Genomic DNA, 22,905 nt, shown 5'->3' on the forward strand with positions numbered 1-22,905 from the left:
CCCATCCCCATCCCCATCCCCATCCCCATCCCCATCCCCATCCCCATCGCCATCCTCATCCCCATCGCCACCCCATCCCCATCCCCATCCCCATCCCCATCCCCTCCCCATCCCCATCCCCATCCCCATCCCCATCCCCATCCCCATCCCCATCCCCATCCCCATCCCCATCCCCATCCCCATCCCCATCCCCATCGCCATCCCCATCCCCATCCCCATCCTCATCCCCATCGCCATCCCCCATCCCCATCCCCATCGCCATCCCCATCGCCATCCCCATCCCCATCCCCATCCCCATCCCCATCCCCATCCCCATCCCCATCCCCATCCCCATCCCCATCCCCATCGCCATCGCCACCCCATCCCCATCCCCATCCCCATCCCCATCCCCATCCCCATCCCCATCCCCATCCCCATCCCCATCCCCATCGCCATCCCCATCCCCATCCCCATCCCCATCGCCATCCCCATCCCCATCCCCATCCCCATCCCCATCCCCATCCCCATCCCCATCCCCATCCCCATCCCCATCCCCATCCCCATCCCCATCGCCACCCCATCCCCATCCCCATCCCCATCCCCATCGCCACCCCATCCCCATCCCCATCCCCATCGCCACCCCATCCCCATCCCCATCCCCATCCCCATCCCCATCCCCATCCCCATCCCCATCCCCATCCCCATCCCCATCGCCATCGCCACCCCATCCCCATCCCCATCCCCATCCCCATCCCCATCGCCATCCCCATCGCCATCGCCACCCCATCCCATCCCCATCCCCATCCCCATCCCCATCCCCATCCCCATCCCCATCCCCATCCCCATCCCCATCGCCATCGCCACCCCATCCCCATCCCCATCCCCATCCCCATCCCCATCCCCATCCCCATCCCCATCCCCATCCCCATCGCCATCCCCATCCCCATCCCCATCCCCATCCCCATCCCCATCGCCATCGCCACCCCATCCCCATCCCCATCCCCATCCCCATCCCCATCCCCATCCCCATCGCCATCCCCATCCCCATCCCCATCCCCATCCCCATCCCCATCGCCACCCCATCCCCATCCCCATCGCCATCCCCATCGCCATCCCCATCCCCATCCCCATCCCCATCCCCATCGCCATCCCCATCGCCATCCCCATCCCCATCCCCATCGCCACCCCATCCCCATCCCCATCCCCATCGCCATCCCCATCGCCATCCCCATCCCCATCCCCATCCCCATCCCCATCCCCATCCCCATCCCCATCGCCATCCCCATCGCCATCCCCATCCCCATCCCCATCCCCATCCCCATCCCCATCCCCATCGCCATCCCCATCCCCATCCCCATCCCCATCGCCACCCCATCCCCATCCCCATCCCCATCGCCATCCCCATCCCCATCCCCATCCCCATCGCCACCCCATCGCCATCCCCATCCCCATCCCCATCCCCATCGCCATCCCCATCGCCATCCCCATCCCCATCCCCATCCCCATCCCCATCGCCACCCCATCCCCATCCCCATCGCCACCCCATCCCCATCCCCATCCCCCTCCCCATCCCCATCCCCATCCCCCATCCCCATCCCCATCCCCATCCCCATCCCCATCCCCATCGCCACCCCATCCCCATCCCCATCCCCATCCCCATCCCCATCGCCATCCCCATCCCCATCCCCATCCCCATCCCCATCCCCATCCCCATCCCCATCCCCATCCCCATCCCCATCCCCATCCCATCCCCATCCCCATCCCCATCCCCATCCCCATCCCCATCCCCATCCCCATCCCCATCCCCATCCCCATCCCCATCCCCATCGCCATCGCCACCCCATCCCCATCCCCATCCCCATCCCCATCCCCATCCCCATCCCCATCCCCATCCCCATCCCCATCCCCATCCCCATCCCCATCCCCATCGCCATCCCCATCCCCATCCCCATCCCCATCCCCCATCCCCATCCCCATCCCCATCCCCATCCCCATCCCCATCCCCCATCCCCATCCCCATCCCCATCCCCATCCCCCATCCCCATCCCCATCCCCATCCCATTCCCCATCCCCATCCCCATCCCCATCCCCATCCCATCGCCACCCCATCCCCATCGCCACCCCATCGCCACCCCATCGCCACCCCATCCCCATCCCCATCGCCATCCCCATCCCCATCCCCATCCCCATCGCCATCCCCATCCCCATCCCCATCCCCATCCCCATCCCATCCCCATCCCCATCCCCATCCCCATCGCCACCCCATCCCCATCCCCATCCCCATCCCCATCCCCATCCCCATCCCCATCCCATCCCCATCGCCATCCCCATCCCCATCCCCATCCCCATCCCCATCCCCATCCCCATCGCCACCCCATCGCCTGTCTCCTGTGTCCATTCCCTCCCGTTAGAACCGGAGCCTGCACATCACTCACCGCTCATCCATTCAGCCGGTACCGGGGAGACCTCCCCAGCCGAGGATCGGCCTCCCTCCCGCCCCCCGCGGACCCCGGGCGCGTCCTCCCCCGAAGGAGCGGGGACCCCGCGGCTCTCCCCTCCGGGCGCGGCGGCAGGTGGACCGCGAGCCGCTGCGCTGGGCCGGGCGCCGGAGCCTCTTACCTGCTCGGCGCGTCCCGGAGCCGCCGCCGCCCGCTCAGCCTCCCCAGCCCGCGCCACCCGGGTCCTCCCGCCGGGCCCGCCCCGCCGGGCCCGCCCCGCCCCGCCCCGCCCGCCCCGCCCCGCCCCGCCCCGCCCCGCCCCGCGCAGGTGATCCGGGCGCCGGCCCCGGGGCCGCCTCGGGGGCGCTGGGCTCGGGCACTGGAGTGGCAGCGCCCCCCCGTGGTGTCTCCGTGCCTCTCCTGGGCCTGGGTCCTTTGGGGATTCCGGTGTGACACCCCCAGGCGCTTAGGCCACCAGACAGGTCTTCCAAGTCAGAGTACTGGGGGGGGGGGGGTGGGGCGGGCGGGAGGGGGCTCACAGGGGGAGGAAGGGACCTTAAAAACACACCAGGCGGATCTGAGCTCGGGGTGAGGTGGGGATTGGGGGTAGCGGGTGTACAGGTGTCTATAGTGGGATTGTGCTGATCTGATTGAAAGGTTTGGGGGTGTGTTCCAGTGTTTCCCAAACTTTTGACATATGTGTACCCCTTCTATAATTTCCGTAACGCTGAGTACTCACGGTGCAGTGCATATCCCCACCAAACTCCGGTGCAACGCGTACCCACACCAAACTCCTCCCGTCCCCCTGGGGGTACACGTACCACACTTTGGGATACACTGGCAGACAATCACAGTGTTACCCCAGGAGGTTGGACAGCTGGCAAGTGTCAAAAACTGCCCTATACGATCAAGGATCTCTGATGGACCCTCCCGGTCTCTCCCCAATAAAGCCTTCAGTCAATATTGACAGGAAGAGGGAAGCCAGTTTACAGAGGAGAATCCCAATCCCTTTCCTTTCACACACAGGGAAACTGAGGCTCAGAGCCGAGGCGAGCTGTCCAAAGTCACGCCGCAGGTGAGCGTCAGAACCAGGCGTGCGGCCAGGCTTCCTCAGTCTGTCTTCAGCCGTTTCCAGAAAGCGTGTGGTTACGGGCCCATTGCTGGCGCCCGGAGCCCGTGAGAGGCCGGCAGCGCCCTGGTCGCTTCCTCTGCAGAGAACTGAGAGGCCTCTGTGCTGCACAGGGACGGACCTCCAGGGGATCGTTAGGAACAGGGCTGCTTAGGAAGCACGATCCTGTGATTTATTTCACCGAAGACGGGAGGTGGCTGCTTGGCTTCACAGAGCTTCCCTGCCTCTGCGGGAGAGGCAGGCCTGCCCACAGCGCGGGTGCAGGAGGAAGAGGAGAGCCGGGGAGAGCGCTTTGGCCCAGGGGCCACTCGAAGCCATCTCCGGTCTCCAGAACTCCTGCTGGATGGCCCTCAGGTGGTCTCAGGCTCCGAGCCTGACTCTAAGGCTCACCGAGCAGTTTCTTTAACCTCTCTGAGACCGAGTGTGTCTCCCTTGGACGAAAACAACACACTTCCCTCAGTGTGGTTGTGGTGAGGATTCTAAGGGTGATAATGTTGGGAGCCGCCCATTGTCCAGCAGAGGTGTGGACTAGGAACCCGGAAAGCTGGTCAACCTTGAAGCTCTGAAAGGTCAGAGCCAACCACCCACTGTCTAGTTGAGACAATGGTAGCTAAAACAACTCCCACCTTCTAGTTTTATATAAATTCTTTTTTTTTTTTTTTTTTTTAATAAGTTTTTATTTTTCATATTATTACAAATGTTCCTTCCCCCCTCCCCCACCATTGCTCTCCTCCACCAGGTTCCCACCCCACCCTCTGCCCTTTCCCCTCTCCCCATTGTCCTCATCCATAGGTGCACAGTTTATGTTCAGTCTCTTCCCACGCCCCCCTCTCCCCTTTTCCCCAAGAATCGTCAGTTCACTCCCCTTCCATACCTCTGATTCTATTATATTCAACAGTTAATATTGTTCATCAGATTTTTTTAATTTCCTTGGTTTTTAGATTCACTTGTTGATAATTACGTATTTGTTGTTCATAATTTTTATCTTTGTTTACTTTCTCTTCTGAAAGAACCCCCTTCAGCAATTCATATAATTCTGGTTTGGTGGTGATGAACTCCTTTAGCTTTTTTTTATTAGTGAAGCTCTTTATCTGGCCTTCGATTCTGAGTGATAGCTTCGCTGGGTAGCTTATTTTTGGCTGTAGGTTCTTGCTATTCATCACCTTGAATGTTTCTTGCCATTCCCTTCTGGCCTGCATGGTTTCTGTTGAGAAGTCAGCTGACAATCGTATAGGTGCTCCTTTATAAGTTACTACCTTCTTTGCTCTTGCTTCTTTTAATATTCTCTCTTTATCTTTTGCTCTTGGAATTTTAATAATGATGTGTCTCGGTGTGGTCCTCTTTGGATTCCTTTTGTTTGGAGTTCTGTGCACTTCCTGGACTTGTAAGTCAAATTCTTTCACCAGGTGGGGGAAGTTTTCTGTCACTATTTCTTTCAGTATGTTTTCGATATCTTGCTCTCTCTCATCTTCTGGAACCCCCATAATTCTGATGTTGGTTCGCTTGAAGTTGTCCCAGAGGTTTCTTACATTATCTTCAATTTTCTGGATTCTCTTGCCTTCTAGCTTCTGTGGAGGAGTGTCTTCTGGCTCTTTATGTTCCAAATCTTTGACTTGATTCTTGCGATCTTCCCTTCTGTTTTTAGGACTCTGTAGAATATTTTTTATTTCAGACAATGTATTCTTTATTTCTTGTTGTTCCCTTATCATTTCTTGATGGTCTCTTTTCATATCCTCATAGGCCTTATCCATCTTTTCTAGGAAATTCTTGAAAAACCTAATAAGCGTAGATTTGAACTCTATATCCAGACGCTTTTTGTCCTCCATTTCTTTCGTTTGTGATCTATTTTGTTGTCGCATTTCGCAGTTACAGATGGGACGGGGTTTCAGGGTGGAGCCTGCAGCTTTGGCTTCCGTCAGCCCCGCCCTATGCGGGTCCTTCAGTGCTCGCTGCCGGCGCCTCTGAGAGAAAGGTGCCCTCGATTTTCGCCTGCTGCCAAACAGTCTATGCTCTCCCCCAATGAGCCCGGTATTGGGGTTCAGTTCAGTTGGAAGTGGAGTTGGAGGTGGCGTTCACAGCAGTCTGGAGCCCCAGTCTCCTTCCCGACAGGGCAATCCCGCGGCACAGCCGACCGTCCCTTCTCTGGGGGCAGTGTGCGCGCCTCCGGGACCTCCTTTCTCCGCTACCCCGGGGTTCCGACTTACAGCCCAGCTCCCTATGGCTGAGCCTGAGTCCCCGGGGTCTGGCCCAGAACGGGGGTTCAGAGCAGTCAGGGGCCCAGCACAGTCGGAGTTTTATCTCCTTTCCGCTAGGGAACGCCCGCCAGGCACTCGGCCTCCCTCCTCTCCAGCTCCGTCCTCTCCGCGCGCCGCGTGTCTCCGTACCTTGGGCTTTTACAGCTCCTCCGTGCTTCCTTCTGGTTTTCTCCTTGCTTCTTGTTGTAGGATTTCCAGTCAGTCGACTTTCCTGTAGTTCTGGGTAATGTCCATTTTATATTTTAGTTGTATCTTATTGAAATTGTTGTGTGCGGCTGCGGCTAGTTGCCTACCCGAGCAGCCATCTTGGATTCTCCTAGTTTTATATAAATTCTTGCTGATTGGCTATTATTGGAATTGCCGGCCTAAATGGGTGGATCCCATTGTCTTAATAAAAGGGATAGCACGGCCAGAGTGGGGTGGGGTCCTGCCCCTTGAGTTGGGCTCCCGCCTGGCTCCCAATATTTCCAAATTCATATTTTCTAGTCTCTTTCATTTTCTTTAAAGAAAATATATTTTATTGTTTTTTGTTTTTTTGTTTTTTTTTACAGAGAGAAAGAAAGAGGGATAGAAAGTTAGAAACGTCAATGAGAGAATCATCAACCAGCTGCCTCCTGCATACCCCCCACTGGGGATGTGCCCGCAACCAAGGTACATGTCTTTGACTGGAATCGAACCCAGGACCTTTCAGTCTGCAGGCCGACGCTCTATCCACTGAGCCAAACCGGTTTCGGCTAGTCTCTTTCATTTTCGTGCAGCCTCCTCCAGAGCCTGAATCCTGAACCTGGACCCTGATCTATGTGGGTCATGAAAGGGGTTCACTACGTGATAATGCTCGCAAAATGGTGGATCCACCGAATTATTGTGCCAAGTGGTCGGGGCTGGGGAGGAGGACACCCTGACACGGAAGGACCTTGGCATCTCGGGGCAAGGCCCCCTGTGCAGGATCCGGTTGTCTTCAGCCCTGTCACCATGGCTGCTCTGCACCTTCTGCTTTCTCCCTTCACCCCGGCCAGCCAAGCCAAGGGACACCTGCCATGGCAGAATAGGTTTGCACACACCTGCTGGGAGAGGGCGGGAAGGAAACTCTCTTACCAACTTCCTCCTAAAGAGCTGAAGGGGTCAGGTCCCCGAGCCGGGCCCAGGGAAGCAGAAGGGAAAAAGGCTCAGGCTGACCTTCCTCTCTGGTTATTCTCCAAGTCCTCCTGAGTGCTCCCTGCAGGCCAGGCACCCCTCATCCCTGAAGGATCTTCCCAGGGAAGTGAGGTCTTCTCTTCTTCACAGCAACCTCCTCGCAGCCCAGTTTGTGTTCATGAGGCGAGGTCTGGATGGAAGCTGGTTGCCAGAACCTGGGAAGCGATTGGGAGGCTGGAACTTGAAGTGCCCCCCACACCTCATCTGCGGAATGGAGAGGAGCTGGAGGTTGACTCAGTTGAGAATGGGCGATGATGTGACTGATCATCCTATATAATAAAAGGCTAATATGCAAATCGACTGAACTGCGGAACAACCAGTTGCTATGACGTGCACTGACCACCAGGGGGGCAGATGCTCAAGACAGGAGCTGCCCCCTGGTGGTCAGTGAGCTCCCACAAGGGGAGCGCAGCCAGAAGCCGGGCTCACAGCTGGCAAGCACAGCGGCAGTGGCGGGAGCTTCTCCTGCCTCCACAGCAGTGCCGAGAATGTCTGACGGTTGGCTTAGGCCCACTCCCAGTGGACACCCCCCAAGGGCTCCAGGGCTGTGAGAGGGCGAAGGCTGGGCTGAAGGACCGCCCCCCCTCCAACCCCCGGGGGCACAAGTTTTGTGCACTGGGCCTCTCGTACCTACCTAACGCCGTCCACAAAACTGAAGGACAGGGTGTGGAGAGCACCCTGTGTGGTGGCTAAGAACACGGCCGCATGACAGGAGGGGGCACCCTCCTCCCCGCCCCCCCCCCCCGGACAGAAGTGTCAGTGCTCAGGTCTACCCCCCACCCATGTGTCTTTTTATCTGGCTGTTTATTTGTATCTTTTCATATCCTTTGTAATAAACTGGCAATCTATTTTTTAAAAAGCTTTTTTCTTGATTTTAAGAGAGAGAGGAAGCGAGAGGGTTTGAGCCCGAACCCCTGGCATGGGCCCCTTCCAGGAATGGAACCGGCATGGGATGATGCCCACTCTGAGCCACGCCGGCCAGGGCTAAACTGGCAACCTGGCAAGTAAACAGTTCTCCTGAGTTCTGTCAGCGACTCTAACTCAGTCACACCAAGGAGAGGGAACCTTGGGCTTATATCAGAACCACAGGTAACAACTTGGGCCCTGGCTTCTGATTGGCGTCTAAAGGTGTGTGCAGGGGTCAGTTTTGTTTTTTTTTTAAATTTCTTTATTGATTATGGTATCACATAACTGTCCTCATCCCCCCATTCCCATCCCAAACCCCTCCCCACGTAAGCGCCCCCCCTCCCCGTTGTCCATGACCACTGGTTAGGCTTATATGCATGCACACAAGTCCTTTGGTTGATCTCTCCCCCTTGCCCCCACCCTCCCCTATCTTCCCTCTGCGGTTTGACAATCTGATCACTGCTTCTCTATCTCCAAGGGGGTCAGTTTAACAACAACAACAACAACAACAACAACAACAACAACATATATATATATATATATATATATATATATATATATATATTTTTTTTTTTTTTTTTTTTAATTTTATTTATTGTTTTTTTTTTTTACAGAGAGGGAGTGGGATAGAGAGTTAGAAACATCAATGAGAGAGAAACAGAACAACTGCCTCCTATTGGGGATGTGCCCGTAACCAAGGTAGATGCCCTTGACTGGAATTGAACCTGGGACCCTTGAGTTTGCAGGCCAATGCTCTATCCACTGAGCCAAACCGGTTAGGGCTTAGACTGGGGAAGAGAGCCAGAAGCTGTCCTTCCTTTCCATCCTGTCCCTCCCAACTCCTGCCAGTACTGTGAAGCCCCCTTCCTGCCCAGCCTGGTTTCCTGGTGAGGGGCCTGCAGTCGAGGGTCCAGGGAAAGGCCTTCAGGAGGGAAGGAATCTTGGCCTCTCCTCTCCACTGTTCTCTTCTGCTCCCTCCTATCTCTTAAGGCTCCTTTCCAGGATGGATTGGGTGCTAGGATGACTGTGGTCTCCAATCCACCAGCTCTTCCTGCCCCTGTGTCTTATTTCAGACATGAGAATAACTGTACAGTGTAAACCTACAAAGGGTTTTTAATGGTTGCAGATTGGAAATAAAGTATGTCATATGAACAGTTAAAAAATAAATAAACAAACCAACGGTTAGGGCTTAGTCTTGCGGGACTGAGCCCTTCACCGGTGGGATCAGACACCCTCTCCGGGTGGTGTTGGAACTGAGTGACACTGGAGTTCTCTACCTCCCCGCACATTTGGCGACCAAAGTGCCAGAAGTAAAGCAGGGCGTGTGAGTAGAGAAGACACGAGAGCGTGCTTTCCCCCACGGCTGTAAACAGAACGTGGAAATGGCATGTGCACACTCTGACAACTATATAAGATGTATTGAAGAGAAATTGGTGAAATATGCATAACGTGCGGTGGCTTTCCATGCTATTTTTTTTGTAAAGATGATCATGTTTACATAAAACAGTTTCACAAGGCAATGAAAATAGCTTATGAGATTGCCCAACAAACCACGCCTGCCTCACATATACCATATGGAGTCTGAGATGCTGGGAGATTTAAAAATCACAGAGGCACAGACGCAGCTTTTTCCGCAGAAAACACAGAGGGGTTTCTCTTTCCTGTTAGCAGGGGCTGCTGCTGCACACCAGCCTCTGAGCACCTGGGTTTTTGTCTCCCGCCAGCACTGTGCCGCCTCTCCCTTCTGCCCTCAAAACCCTAACCTGCTGTTTATGGCTTTGGAGATGGTTGCTAGGGATACCAGACAAATGTCATGTAGGACTAGAATGCAATTTCAGGTTGGAGATGAGGCAGAGAGACTCATGAATCCAGAGAAATCCATTGAATAATCTGGTCCCCCCCCCCCCAAAAAAAAAACAGAGGAAACAAACATTTCTAGGCCAATTGATTTTGAAATAAATCCCTTGCCTCTCAGCCAAGGGGGTGGAGAGAAGAGCAAAGGCAGAAAGAAGTCAGAGGCCTGAAGTGTCTACAGCACACAGTGTGGCTTTCCACGTGGCCGTTCCCCAGATGAGCACGGGGCCCCCGGAGCCGAGCTCCAGGGGAGGCGGGCACCCTCAGCGGGCCGTGGTCCCGCTTTGGAGTGAATTTCCATTCTGCCTCAGGAGCACATGCCCGATGGAGGCTCGGGACGACGGGAGCGGGAGGCTGAGCCCGGGGTCTGTAATGCAGACAGCCAGGCTTCTGTTTGCTCGTCTGCAGAGAGGCAGGCTGGACTGTTTGGCCTCTTCCATCTCCCTGGGAAGTCTGGTTGACATAGTAACTTCCCTCTTAACAGCCAGTCCAGGCAATTACCTGGCAACTTCCTCATTTTTCTGTCACTGAAAAAGAAATACTGACTGATTTTAGGAGGGGGCGGGGGGGGGGGGAGAGAAGAGAGAGAGGGAGAGGGAGAGAGAAAGAAAGAGACATTGCCGAAATGTCTCAATGGTTTGGCTCAATGGATAGAGCGTTGGCTTGGAGACTGAAGGGACCCGGGTTCGATTCCGGTCAAGGGCATGTACCTTGGTTGCGGGCATATCCCCAGTAGGGGGTGTGCAAGAGGCAGCTGATCGATGACTCTCTCATCGATGTTTCTAACTCTCTATCTCTCTCCCTTCCTCTCTGTACAAAATCAATAAAATATATTTAAAAAAAAAAAGAAAGAGACATTGATCTATTGTTCCACTTATTTTATGCATTCATTGGTTGATTCTTGTATGTGCCCAGGCCAGGGACTGACCCAGCAACCTTAGCATATTGGGACAATGCTCTAAGCAACAGAGCTACCTGGCTGGCCGGGCTTTTCTGAGTCTTAAATACCACTTTAAAAATCACTATCCCCCCAAAAACGTTGGTCCCTTCTAAGCACTGCAGTGTAGAAACAGTTTAATTTTTCCAAACATCTTGGACCACAAACTTTCCCCAAATAACATGCTTTGAGACGCTCTCAATACCTAACCTACACGTGACTTACATTCGCACCTCCTGTCACACCTCCTGTGTCTCAGAAGACCGGGGGAGTCTGGCGAGATTGGAGCTCTTCCCTGTGGCTGCAGAATTCAAACTTTTTCTCCTTCCAGGTTAGAGCCACATTTTAACTTGTTTCTTGGAGATACATACATTGCTGAGTTTAACTTTTAAGTCAGTTTTCTTTAGGCAGCAAATTACTTAAACCTTTATTCTTGTATTTTCTGCATTTAAAAAATTGTTTTATCTTTGGAATATTTGCCGTGATTTTCCAATTTGCTGTTTTAGCCAAGAAATCCTTAGCTTGGGTGAAATCTTATTCTAAGACCATATGCATAACAAATAAAAATAAAGAGGCGCAGGGGAGCACAGCCAGTAACCTGGAAGCTCTGGATTCTAGTCCGGGTGTCAGAGGGGTGGGGGTGGGGGGCCCTACCGTCCAGATGTGTATGTGAATGTGGCCATGCCTCCTGAGCCACTTGAAGGTGTGAGTGTGGTTTGGAGAGGAGAGTGTTTGGAACTGTTCTGCTGAGATCTCACAGGGGCTGGGTCTCAGTCCCCACTCCCCAAACCTCCATTTTGTCTTGCAATCAGTTTCACATTGGGCTTATCTATAAGGTTTCACAGAACGGCTTAAAAACAGGTGCAGAAACCCCAGTGCACTAGATAAACCTCTACGGTAGTCATTTCTAGTTTCAATATTTTGATTTGGAGATTTTTTTTATATAATTTTATTTGTTTTTTTTAATATATTTTATTGATTTTGTACAGAGAGGAAGGGAGAGAGATAGAAAGCTAGAAACATCGATGAGAGAGAGTCATCGATCAGCTGCCTCTTGCACACCCCCTACTGGGGATATGCCCGCAACCAAGGTACATGCCCTTGACCGGAATCGAACCCGGGTCCCTTCAGTCCCCAAGCCAACGCTCTATCCATTGAGCCAAACCGGTCTCGGCTAGAGATTTTTTTTTTTAAACCAAGACAGGAGATAAGGCTTTAGTAGGGATAAATCATTTTTAACTGAGTAGCAGACCAGGATTAAAAACTTCTCTTGGTGAAGGACAAACCATGGTGGCTATTTCCAGGGCTGGCAGTGAGTCTATACCTTTAACTCCTCGGGACACAACATTCAAGTTCAACTGCAATCTGGTTAAACAAATGCAATTTCGCTTTCTGTCTTTTTTGTGTTATTACCTAAATGTAAGTGATACGGATGAATAATTCTACACACAAAGAACTCAATTCAACGGCTTGATTTAAAAAAAAAAAAAACCACTAACTTTATTTTTATTAGCTTTAAAAACAAAACTTGTTACAATTAATCATAGACTCCAAAAAAAAGGATAGTCTGCTTTTGTCACCTTGACAGGACAAGGAATATTTAAATGTCCTCAAAGTATAGGACAGCCCAAGCTGGCAAGACACAGACTACCACAAACAACGGACGGCCACTTGGAGGGCACAAAAACATGGAGTACTTGTGTGCAAATTACTGACCAGTTTTTTGAAATTCAATGAATATTTACTAGAGTTTATACCAGCAAGGTAACATGCCCAGAAACAGAACACAAGATCACAGACACGCTCAGACGAAACGGTGCGTTCAGCTCCCGGGTTCCATTAGGACAGAAGGATGAGGGGCTTTTCTTTAATTTGCAGGATTTTCACAAACCCGCGGAAATGTAAATCCCACCCCGGGACCCGCTTCGGGCCGAACAGCCGCGGGAAGAACGTAGGGCACAGGAACAGGATTAGCCACCTGGTCTCTCCCTGCGCCCACTGTGCGTTAGGGAGCTTGGGGCCACACAGAAAACAACACCGAAACACACACCGTCTGCAATGACAGAAACCTGCCCTGGGACAAGAATGAACATTCGGCCAAAGCTGTGTGTTTACAGGCGGGATTTTGTTTCAAAGGGAAATATACGTTTACACCAGACCCTGCTTCTTTATTTTTTCAAAATATATTTTTATTGATTTCGGAGAGGAAGGGAGAGGGAGATAGAAACATCAGCGAGAGAGAATCATCGATTGGCTGCCTCCTGCACATCCGCCAATGGGGATCGAGCCCACAACCTGGGCACATGCCCCGACCAGGAATCGAACTGTGACCTCCTGGTTCATAGGGACGCTCAACCACTGAGCCACACCAGCCGGGCCAATAGACCTTGTTTAAATGCGCAGAGATACTCTGACTCAACCCAAGATGATGATTCTTAATCTTGGCGGGATACTTCTATTTTGAACTTGACCGTTTTTATCATCTTTTCGGTCAGCGAAACTAGCAGTTGTTGCAATTTTCGGTTGTTTTGTTGTTTGTATATTTGGTAATAACAACAACACTCTTCACATTGCTAACACTTCCCGATTCACGATTAGAAAGAACAAGGGCAGCTAGAGATGATCAGGCTGACCCACACTCCAAGGGGAGTTCAGAAAACAATCGAGCATGTACCGAACTGTGGGACAAGGTTCCTACGTCTTATTCTTTAAACCTATTTAGCTTTCTAACAGTGAGCGTCTACAATAGGGGTGTCGAACTCAATCAGAGAAGGGGCCAAAATCTAAAATCCAGCCTAAATCGCGGGCCAAATGGTTTACTGAACAGTCATAAACTGACAATGTCATAAACTGACAGCGGAGTGCAATGATGACAGCGCGGTGCGGGCCACATTGCAAGGCCTGGCGGGCTGGATTTGGCCCGCGGGCCGTGTGTTTGACACATGTGGTCTACAACATGGACTCAGCTCCCCAGCTAGGAGGCAACTATTTCCCCAAGTCTTTTCTCCCTTTACTGGAGGCCTTTACTAGGGTCCAGGCCTGGCCTGCGATCAGGGCCATCAGGCTCCCTGCCTCCCAGCCTTCTGCATCTCTTGCCACCCAGGGTCTCTGCCCTGCTCCCCCCAACCTCCCAACCTCCCCGCCTCCTCCTTCCCTCACTCCCTCAGCACCCCACTGACGATGGTCACCCACCGTGTGCCGCCCCGCCCCCCTGGCAGTCAGCGCACGTCATAGCGAGCGACTGAACTCCTGTTCTGGTCGAACTGCTGAGGGACGCTTCCATATTAGCCTTTAATATACACTGATACGGGCGCACTAACTACAGGTAATGCTTCCTTCCGCACAGGAAGATGCCAGTGCAGCTGTGTGAAAGGGAGCCCAGGAGTGGGAAAGGGAGGGCTGACCAAGAGCTACGCAGTCCACAGCTCGGGAGGAAAAGATCGTGTCTGGCAGACGGGGAACCTGACGCACAACGAACTTCACACATTTCCCATTGCTTCATTGTGCTTGGTTTCCCCTTTAAAAGTAAAGCCGTGGTCCGTAAAAGTCTGTGTGAAAGCATGGGCGCAGTCAGTTGTCAGTCTTCCACAGGACTCCGTTTACCAGCACCCAGAGTGTCATTCCCCCGAAGACTCGTTCCTAATCAGGCTGATCTCATTGGGCTTCACTGGAGTCACATCTCAAGTGTGATCGTATTTTAATCGTATCACGACCACAATCTGGGAAAGCCCACATACAGGTCAATGCAATTGCTGGCCACCAAGGTCACACTATTGAAGAGTACATTCCAATACTAGTGGTACAATAACAGCAAAAACAAAATACGGAACATCCAATTTATTAATTAAAATTAATAAGTTACTGACTTCATTACCTATGATTTTTCATTGCTTTATTCACTGTTTCCATTAGGGGGAAATCCCCCCCTAGTCCCTCCCCCTTTTGCTTTTTTTTTTTTTTTTTGGTATGACATGATTCACTGCCTCTGAGTTTAAGGAGCTAATGAAAGAAAAAGTAGAAACAGAGATAAATAGAAACATCAATGAGAGAGAATCATCTCACTGACAATTCTCTGGGAGTTGGGAATGCCAATCTAGTCCCTGAGCTGCCTTTCTGTGGGTTTCAAACAAGTCACATCACCTCTGTTTTCTAATCTGTGTGCCATGAGGACTGGACTGATTCCCAATCACCTTCAGCTCTGTGATTGAGATTCTGAGAAATCAAGTATTTTTACCTTTAAAAATATTTTAAAAATCAATTTCAGAGAAGGAGAGAGAGAGAGAGAGAGAGAGAGAGAGAGAGAGAGAGAGAGAGAGAGAGAGACATCAATGAAGAGAATCACCCATGGGCTGCCTCCTGCACGCCCCACACTGGGGATAAAGCCCACAACCCTGGCATGTGCCCTGACCAGGAATCGAACCATAACCACCTGGTTCATCGGTAGATGCTCAACTACTGAGCCAAGCCAGCTGAACCACATCTTTTGACTTTATATCACGAAGTTAAATAGCTGTTATTGTAGCTGTTTTATTATCACTGATAATACTGCTTAGCCTCCACGTACACAAATATAAAAATGTACGAAAAGGAGAATTATGGAAATACTAGCATTACCAATGGTTCTCAGTTATAAATGAATTCTAATCCATAACAAAGATTTTAATGACACAGTAGATTGGATATTAGAAAAAGTGAGCAAATTAATGCAAAAAGAACTGTCACTAAAAAGCAAGAAGCTTGTGCGATAAATTCGAGCTTCCACAAAAGCAAAACAAAGGCCAAGGTGAAATCAAGTTCACGGAGCTTCACCAGAACCAGTTCTGGTCTTCGGGACCCAATGAGAGTAAGAGAGACAGGCACATCAGCTGGAAAAAGTGCTAGCGATGAGATGTTGAAGGCAAGGCAAAAGAAAGGAAACTGAGAAGTTTTGAAGAAAATAGAAATGAAACAGTGAACCTGCTATAGTCTTTCTGACTCTGGGCAATGGTTCTGTGAAAAAAAATCTGTTTCCTTTGTCAAAGCTTTTTAAATTGGATTTATCGGGGGGGGGGGGGGGGGAGGAGGCGGGGGCGGGAGAGGGTGATAGTGGTTAACAGAATCATACAGGTCTCAGCACCCCAAGTCAGCCTCCTTCCATCACCATGTGTCTCCCCTCTACTCTCCCCCACTCCTGTCCACCTCGTCCCCACACTGCTGTCCGTGTCTATGAAAAAGTCTGAAACTTGGTGCTTTCACTTTAGGAAACAATCTGAAAAAGTATGTGAATTGAATGCACACGTACCTGTGCGTGTAGGAGTGAAACAAGAAGAAAGCATGGCTGGAGGATCTGGGTGGTCACCTAATACAGACCCCTGCCCAGTGGTTTCTGAACACGGGGCCTTTCCTACGGGTGGTGCACGGCAGTCAGGGCCACCGATAAATGCGCTGACGTGGGCTGCGTAAAGCGAAGAATGATTTCCCCCACGGGGAGGCCTCAGGTGACACCCGACAAATGTGACACCGGCCACTGGCAGTTTACAGATGAGAACGGACTGACGTCATTGGTTCTCAGCAGGAAATGACAGTAACACCAGCAATCAGACACTCGCCTTGTGCGTCAGGCAATGCTCTAGGCACTGCCCTATCTCGTTTAATCTTCCCAGCATTCCTTTGGAAACATTCTTATCGCCATTGCACAGATGAGGACTTCAACATCAGGAAGACTGAGTAACTTCTCCAAGGTCAAACAGCTGGTTAAGGAAGACTCAGGCAGTCTGGCTTCTGAGCCCACATTCTTAACCACTAGAATGTACCTACCTACATTTCTCAGTGATAATTACATCCAGACCCAACAGACACGAAAAGTGGCTACTCAGGGCAGTCAGTCCTCTATTCATAAGGCAAACTGCAATTTGGTTTCAGCCAAATATTATACCAATACATTTCATTTTGAATGTTAGTGTTTTGTACTTTATGCTTAAGAGAACTCTGAAGTGTTGGTGAGAATCTTGACCCTCACAACACACACTCCCTCCGAGAAATGCTGGTCTCTGTGGAAGCTCAACGACGGACTTCCAACCCAGCTCTGGGAATGACATTTAGTGGCTGCTGGTTCCTCACCCGACTGTCCAGTGTTGGTCTGTACATCCTGACCCTCCTCCCTCTAGTTCCCTGTAATCACCACACCAGGTGAACAGTCACTGGCTCAATGACCTTCAGCTGGAACTTTCCAATCACAAGACTTATGGAAGATAGAGGCAAGACACAGGCCAAAGAGAAGGCTGGCTGGTGTGCGGGAGGAGGGGGAGGCCACAAAGGGCTGGGACACGTGAGTGAGCCTGCGTCACGCCACAGCCCCAGCCATGTGGGCATGGCCCAGGGGCAGGGCCTTCTCGTGCTAACCGTTCTACCTAAATCCTTCCGTCTGACCTCTGAAAATTTTATCTAACGCGCTCAGTGCTCACAGGCTGTTTCTGCTGTGTACCAGACATTCTTACGTGTGCAACTCACTAACAGGCATCTGATTTGATCCTCAAACAGTCCTACAAGGGGATCTCCATTTTCCTTCTTAATTAGAGATGTTACTTTATGTTTATGTTTTAAAAAATGTTTTTACTGATTTTTTTAGAGAGCGAGGAAGGAAGAGGAAGAGAAGACAGAAACATTGATGGTAGTGAAACACTGACTGGCTGCCTCCTGCACGCCCCCTACTGGGGATTGAGCCCACAACCTGGGCACATGCCTGACTGGTAATCAACAATGACCTCCTAGTTCATAGGTTGGTGCTCAAACACTGAGCCACACCAGCTGGGCACCTAGTATGCTCTTTAAAAGACTTATCATATTTCCGATTTCATCAGGTGGGTATGCTGAGAGGACCTGGAACGTAAGAGCCAAGGGCCCATAGGCCCTCCTGGCTGTCCTCACAGTTACAGTCTCCTTACCCCTCACGCATGCTTCTTCCTGACGAAAGCCTCATGTGCTAACCTCACAGTCATCTAAACGATGGATTCCCAAGAAGAGGTTATGACTTCTGAAGAAAACATGGATACTATACTACCATAGTTAAATATAATAACAATTTCAAATTAGAAAAGGTGTAGATAAAGTTATTTAAGGAATTAAAAAAAAAAAGATAGAGACTCAGTGCTTACAAAATGGTTACATGAACTGGATAAAAAATAGTCAAAAGAATGGAGAGCAGAACACCTTGGCTATTTTTTTTCCATGGAGATCTTGGTTAATTTCATTGTGTTAAAAAGTTAATGAGCATTTAGTAGTTTTTCTTTTAGAGTTCATCTAATGGCAGTACTATATTAGAATGAAAGTATTAATTTCCCCATTGAGAAATCTATACTAATTAAAGAGAAACATGCAAATTGACCATCTCCCTGCTACGCCCACCAGCCAATCAGGAGGGAGTATGCAAATAACCCAACAAAGATGATAGTTAATTTGCATATGCAGGTACAGAGCCAAGACTGAAGACAGCGTAGAAGGAAGCCGAGTGCTGCAGAAGGGAGCAAAGCAGCAGAGAAGGAAGTGAGGCAGCAGAGACAGGAGCAAAGCCAAGGCGGGCTTCGCTCCCTTCTCTGCTTTGCTCTGGAGCAGGAAGCCCTGTTCTTGCAGGAATAGGCCTGAGGAAGCCTTGTTTTTGTAGGAATCTTCCTGCAACAGGCTTCTAGTATTAAATAATTATATACACATACATACATACATATATATATACACATACATATATATATATATATTTAATTTTAGTTTAAGATTTTCTTCAATTTATTTAATGCTCTCTTAAAAAAACAAAAAAAAAATGGAGAACAAAAATTTGGGGTAATTTGCACTACTTGACTTTCGACTTGTTATTCCACTTATGTATGCATTCATTGGCTAATTCTTGTGTGTGCCCTGACCAGGGATTGAATTTACAACCTTGGCATACTGGGATGATGCTCTAACCAACTGAGCCAGACTAACACTGCTTCTATATTTTTTCCCACTGATTTTTAGAGAGAATGGAAGGAAGAGGGGAAGAGAGGAGAGAAACACTGATGTGAGAGAAACATATCGATTGGTTGCTTCCTGCAATCGAGAAGCCTGACTGGGCTGGGGATTGAACCTGCAACACAGGTATGCACCCTTGACTGGGAATCAAACTCTAGACACTATGGTGCACAGACTGATAATCTAACCAATGAGCAACACTGGCCAGGGCAACACTGCTTGACTGTGTAAACAGTTTTCTATGTTAGGACACAATACTCTTAACTGGAAGATAGAGAATGAGAACACGCAAAACAATAAAACATGGATTTTGGTCACTTAGAAAATTACAGTGAATAAATATAACTAAAAGGAAATTTAAAAATCCCCAACTGTTGAAAATGCATACATTCCTTGGCTTGCAGGGTCCATGCTGCAATGACGGACTGCCAAATGGTGATCTGAATTTACTAAATTACTTATGGAATCACAAATCTGAACTGAATTTACACGGAGGCTCGGCAGTGGTAGATATATACAAATAGAAGAGTTTATCACCTCAGAGCATTTCAGGGCAAGGAAAACATACAAAACTTTTTTGCAATACAGTTTAAGTCCTCAGAAATAGAGTGTACATAGAACATCTAAACCACAAAAGCATGTTACCAAAAATTTACAGATATCATGGCCTGCATTTCTGCATTTTCCTCTCTTTTATAGTGGTAGCCACATTGTATTAGTCCAAACTCAGATGCGCAACCCCTTCACATACAGACCAGGCCCTCCAGACATTTGCCATATAAATAAAACAGCCGTGTGAGCAGAGAATCGGCAGAGCAAAGCACTTTGTTATACTTTTCTATAAAAAGGACTTGAAAGTCTGAACAGACCCCCAAAATTAACAAGATTCTTGTTTCTACTTTAGGAGGTTCAACTATTCACTCTGAAACGGAAGTGAGAAACAATTTTATTTTAGGGAAAAATGCATACTGTAAGAAATCTCACCAAAAAAGAAAAGTCTGACTAGCAAAATGATCTCCCCTATCTTTCCCTAATTCATGGGAAAGAATAAGTGTGACTTTTCTTTCAAGATGAAAAATGCTTAAATGGACACTTTTAAAATGGTTTATAAGAAAACTAAAGGCCCGGTGCATGCAATTCATGCAGGGGGTGTTTGTCCCTCAGCTCAGCCTGCACCCTCTCTAATCTGCGACTCTTCCCTGAGGGATGTCCAACTAACTGTTTAAGCCCAGACATCCCTCTCACAATTCAGGACTGCTGGCTCCCAACTGCTTACCTGCCTGCCTTCCAGATTGCCCCTAACCACTTCTGTCTGCCAGCCTGATCACCTCCTAACCACTCCCTGCCAGCCTGATTGATAACTAACTGCCCTCCCCTGCAGGCCTGGTCACTCCTAACTGTCCTCCCTTGAAGGCCTGGTTCTCCCTAACTGTTCTCCCCTGCAGGCCTGGGTCTCCCCCAACTGCCCTTCCCTGAAGGCCCAGTCACTCCCAACTTCCCTCCTCTGCTGGCCTGGTCACCTTACTGCCCTACACTGCAGGCTTGATTGCCCCCAACTGTCCTCCCTTGCAGGCCTGGTCCCTCCCAACTGCCCTCCCCTGTTGGCCTGATCATCCACAACTGCCCTCCCCTGCTGTCCTGATCCCTCCTAACTGACCTCCCCTGTTGGCCATCTTGTGTCCATATGGGGGCAGCCATCTTGTGTGTTGGAGTGACACTCAATTTGTATATTACTCTTTTATTAGATAGGATAGAGGCCTGCTGAATGGGTGGCGACCAGTTGGTTTGCCCTGAAGGGTGTCCTGGATCAGGATGGGGGTTCCCTTGGGGTGTGGGGGGGGGTGGGCTGGATGAGGGGCCTATGGTGGTTTGCAGGCCAGCCATGCCCCCTCCCCTTCCCTCCCCCCCCAGCGACCCAAGAGGAGGCCCTGGTATCTGGGATTTATTTATGTTATGTTCTATAATTGAGCGGAGGCCTGGGCCGGCCAGGGTGTGCAGGAAGCTTGGCTTCCTTCATTGCTGGGTAAACCCAAGCCTCCTTCTTGCTCTGTGGCTGCAGCCATTTTTGTTGAGATTTATTTATCTTCTATAATTGAAACTTTGTAGCCTTGAGCGGCGGCCTGGGCTGGCCAGGGTGTGCAGGAAGCTTGCTTCCTTTATTACCAGGGAAACCCAAGCCTCCTGTTGGCTCCATGGCTGTAGCCATCGTGGTTGGGTTAATTTGAATACTCGCTCTTGATTGGTTGGTGGGCATGGCTTGTGGGTGTGATGGAAGAATGGTCAACTTGCATACTACTATTTTATTAGATAGGATCTCACCATTTTCTTTTCTCACTTAAAGTCTACGAATGACACACAAATATGTATAGTGCAGGAAAGCTTAGCAGGTGGCTGGGAGCAGTTTGGGATGCTACAGGCTAGAGCACGGTCACAAGCGGCAGACTGCAGCAGCCACCTGAGTCCTAACCAGGCCAGCTCCCTGGCGACACCCCCATCCAAAGCAGCAGCTCTTCCTCTGGGAGGGACCACACACGAGGACGGGGGTGTGGGCGCCGCTTTCCAAGTCAGAGGACAGCAGGCACATGGATTTGTGCCATTCGACTCTGAGAGTCAAAGTGAACTTGGCATTTCTTCCCCAAAGTTAAAGAAAACAAAGTACTAGAGAAAAATGATTTTCTACGAATTATTCTCTACTTCAGGTTTCTTTACGTGCAAAAAATTTCAGGTATGCTGAACAGTAATTAAGCTTTGATCAAGAGGTTTAGTTAGAAGCTGTTATACCAGTACAAAAATACCCACACTAGATTATTAAAACTGTAAGACTACTTTTAAATTCGTAAAAATGGGACTGCACTCGCTGGCTATAGTTTTAGTTTTGGGGTACTCCATGCTACACAGAATCAGGGAGAGGAACATTCCTGGAGGGGCCGTGTTCCTAAGTTGCTACTGTTCAAAGTGGTCAGGAGATGCTGCAGTTGGGGCTAATCCTTACAGCGCTTCTCAGAATATCAGCCTCTACTCTAGACTGCCAAGTCCACGGCGGCGCAGGCTTGGTGAACACTCTGCGTCTCATGCCCTGCTCACCTCACCTACACCACGAGCAGCAGTGCCCCAGCAGGGGGCACCGTGTCCATGACCAGCACCCACGATGGCAGCGGCCTCTGCCACAGTCAGGCCTCACGGGGCACAGTCGAAGGTCGGGGGCTCGCTCCGTGCTGCGGCCGGAGGCTCGGGGCGCCTGGTCTGGGTGATTTTCTGTTTGGGGTTTTTTGTTTCCTCTACCTCTTCAGTTTCACTTTCACAGACGTGAACCACCACGCTGGGCGTGGACTCGGTTCCTGCGTGAAGTTCGTATTTCTCTCCTGTGGAGGGAAACAGAAAAAAGGAAGGGCTTTGTCTCTTGAAATTTCTTGCTCTACTCACATTTTAGTTGATTATTGGTTTTTAAATCTCTAAATCCTAATGTCAGCCTAGTCACCATGGCTCAGTGGTTGAGCATTGACATATGAACCAGGAGGTCATGGTTCAATTACCAGTCAGAGACTCAATCCCCAGTGTGGGGTGTGCAGGAGGTAGCCAATCAATGATTCTCTCTTATCACTAACTAGAGGCCTGGTGCATGAAAATTCATGCACTGGAGTGGGGGAGGGTCCCTCAGCCCAGCCTGCCCCCTCTCACAGTCTGGGAGCCCTCAGGGGGGAGGTGACCTGGAGATCAGGGGAAGGCGACGCCCATCACACCTCTGCTGCTGCCACTGCCGGCAGCGCAAGCCTCAGCTGGCCCTGGTTACCTGAGCCTCAGGAGGCCCTGAGTGGCTGGGCAGCCGTCATCTGAGACTTGCCTGCGCCTCGGGCGGGCCCTGGGTGGCTGGGGTACTGAGGGCACTGGGGGACCCGGGGGCAGGCATGCGGAGCAGCCGGGTCCGCCTGCCGCCCTGGCCAGGCTGAGGGGACTGGGCGCTGCCATCTTCTGGCTGTGGGCACCACCATCTTTGAGGCCGGGACAGTCAATTAGCATATTCCCCCCCTTATTGGCTGTGGGCGCTGCCATCTTGGCCACGGTGTCAGGGTCAATTAGCATATTTCCTCTTTATTAGATAGGATATTTCTATTACTTTCTCACCCCTCCCTTCCTCTTTGAAATTAATAAAAAATGTATTTTAAAAAATACATCCTATGTCAGTGTACTTTATCTTGTTTTGGCATTAGAGCTTTGTTACTTTAAGGTTCT

General features: G+C 50.6%; 2 protein-coding genes across 2 annotated transcripts in view; both read right to left on the reverse strand.

The window, feature by feature from the left end:
• NCMAP (non-compact myelin associated protein) overlaps positions 1–2,623 on the reverse strand; it is a 40,927-nt gene extending 38,304 nt beyond the window's left edge. The window contains exon 1 of the mRNA XM_084875190.1: positions 2,599–2,623. The gene's annotated coding sequence lies outside the window, so the exon portion shown is untranslated. The remainder of the gene's footprint in view (positions 1–2,598) is intronic.
• Positions 2,624–12,173: 9,550 nt separating this feature from the next.
• Positions 12,174–22,905, reverse strand: part of RCAN3 (RCAN family member 3) — a 36,739-nt gene continuing 26,007 nt past the window's right edge. Inside the window, exons 5-6 of the mRNA XM_084875147.1 lie at positions 13,635–22,037; positions 12,174–13,432 (exon numbers count right to left, since the gene is read on the reverse strand). Of these exons, the coding sequence (XP_084731273.1) occupies positions 21,853–22,037 (185 nt within the window). The 3' untranslated portion in view covers positions 12,174–13,432; positions 13,635–21,852. The remainder of the gene's footprint in view (positions 13,433–13,634; positions 22,038–22,905) is intronic.

Source organism: Pipistrellus hanaki, assembly GCF_964339955.1.
Source record: "Pipistrellus hanaki genome assembly, chromosome: 2".
In the NCBI taxonomy this organism is placed as follows: Eukaryota; Metazoa; Chordata; class Mammalia; order Chiroptera; family Vespertilionidae; genus Pipistrellus; species Pipistrellus hanaki.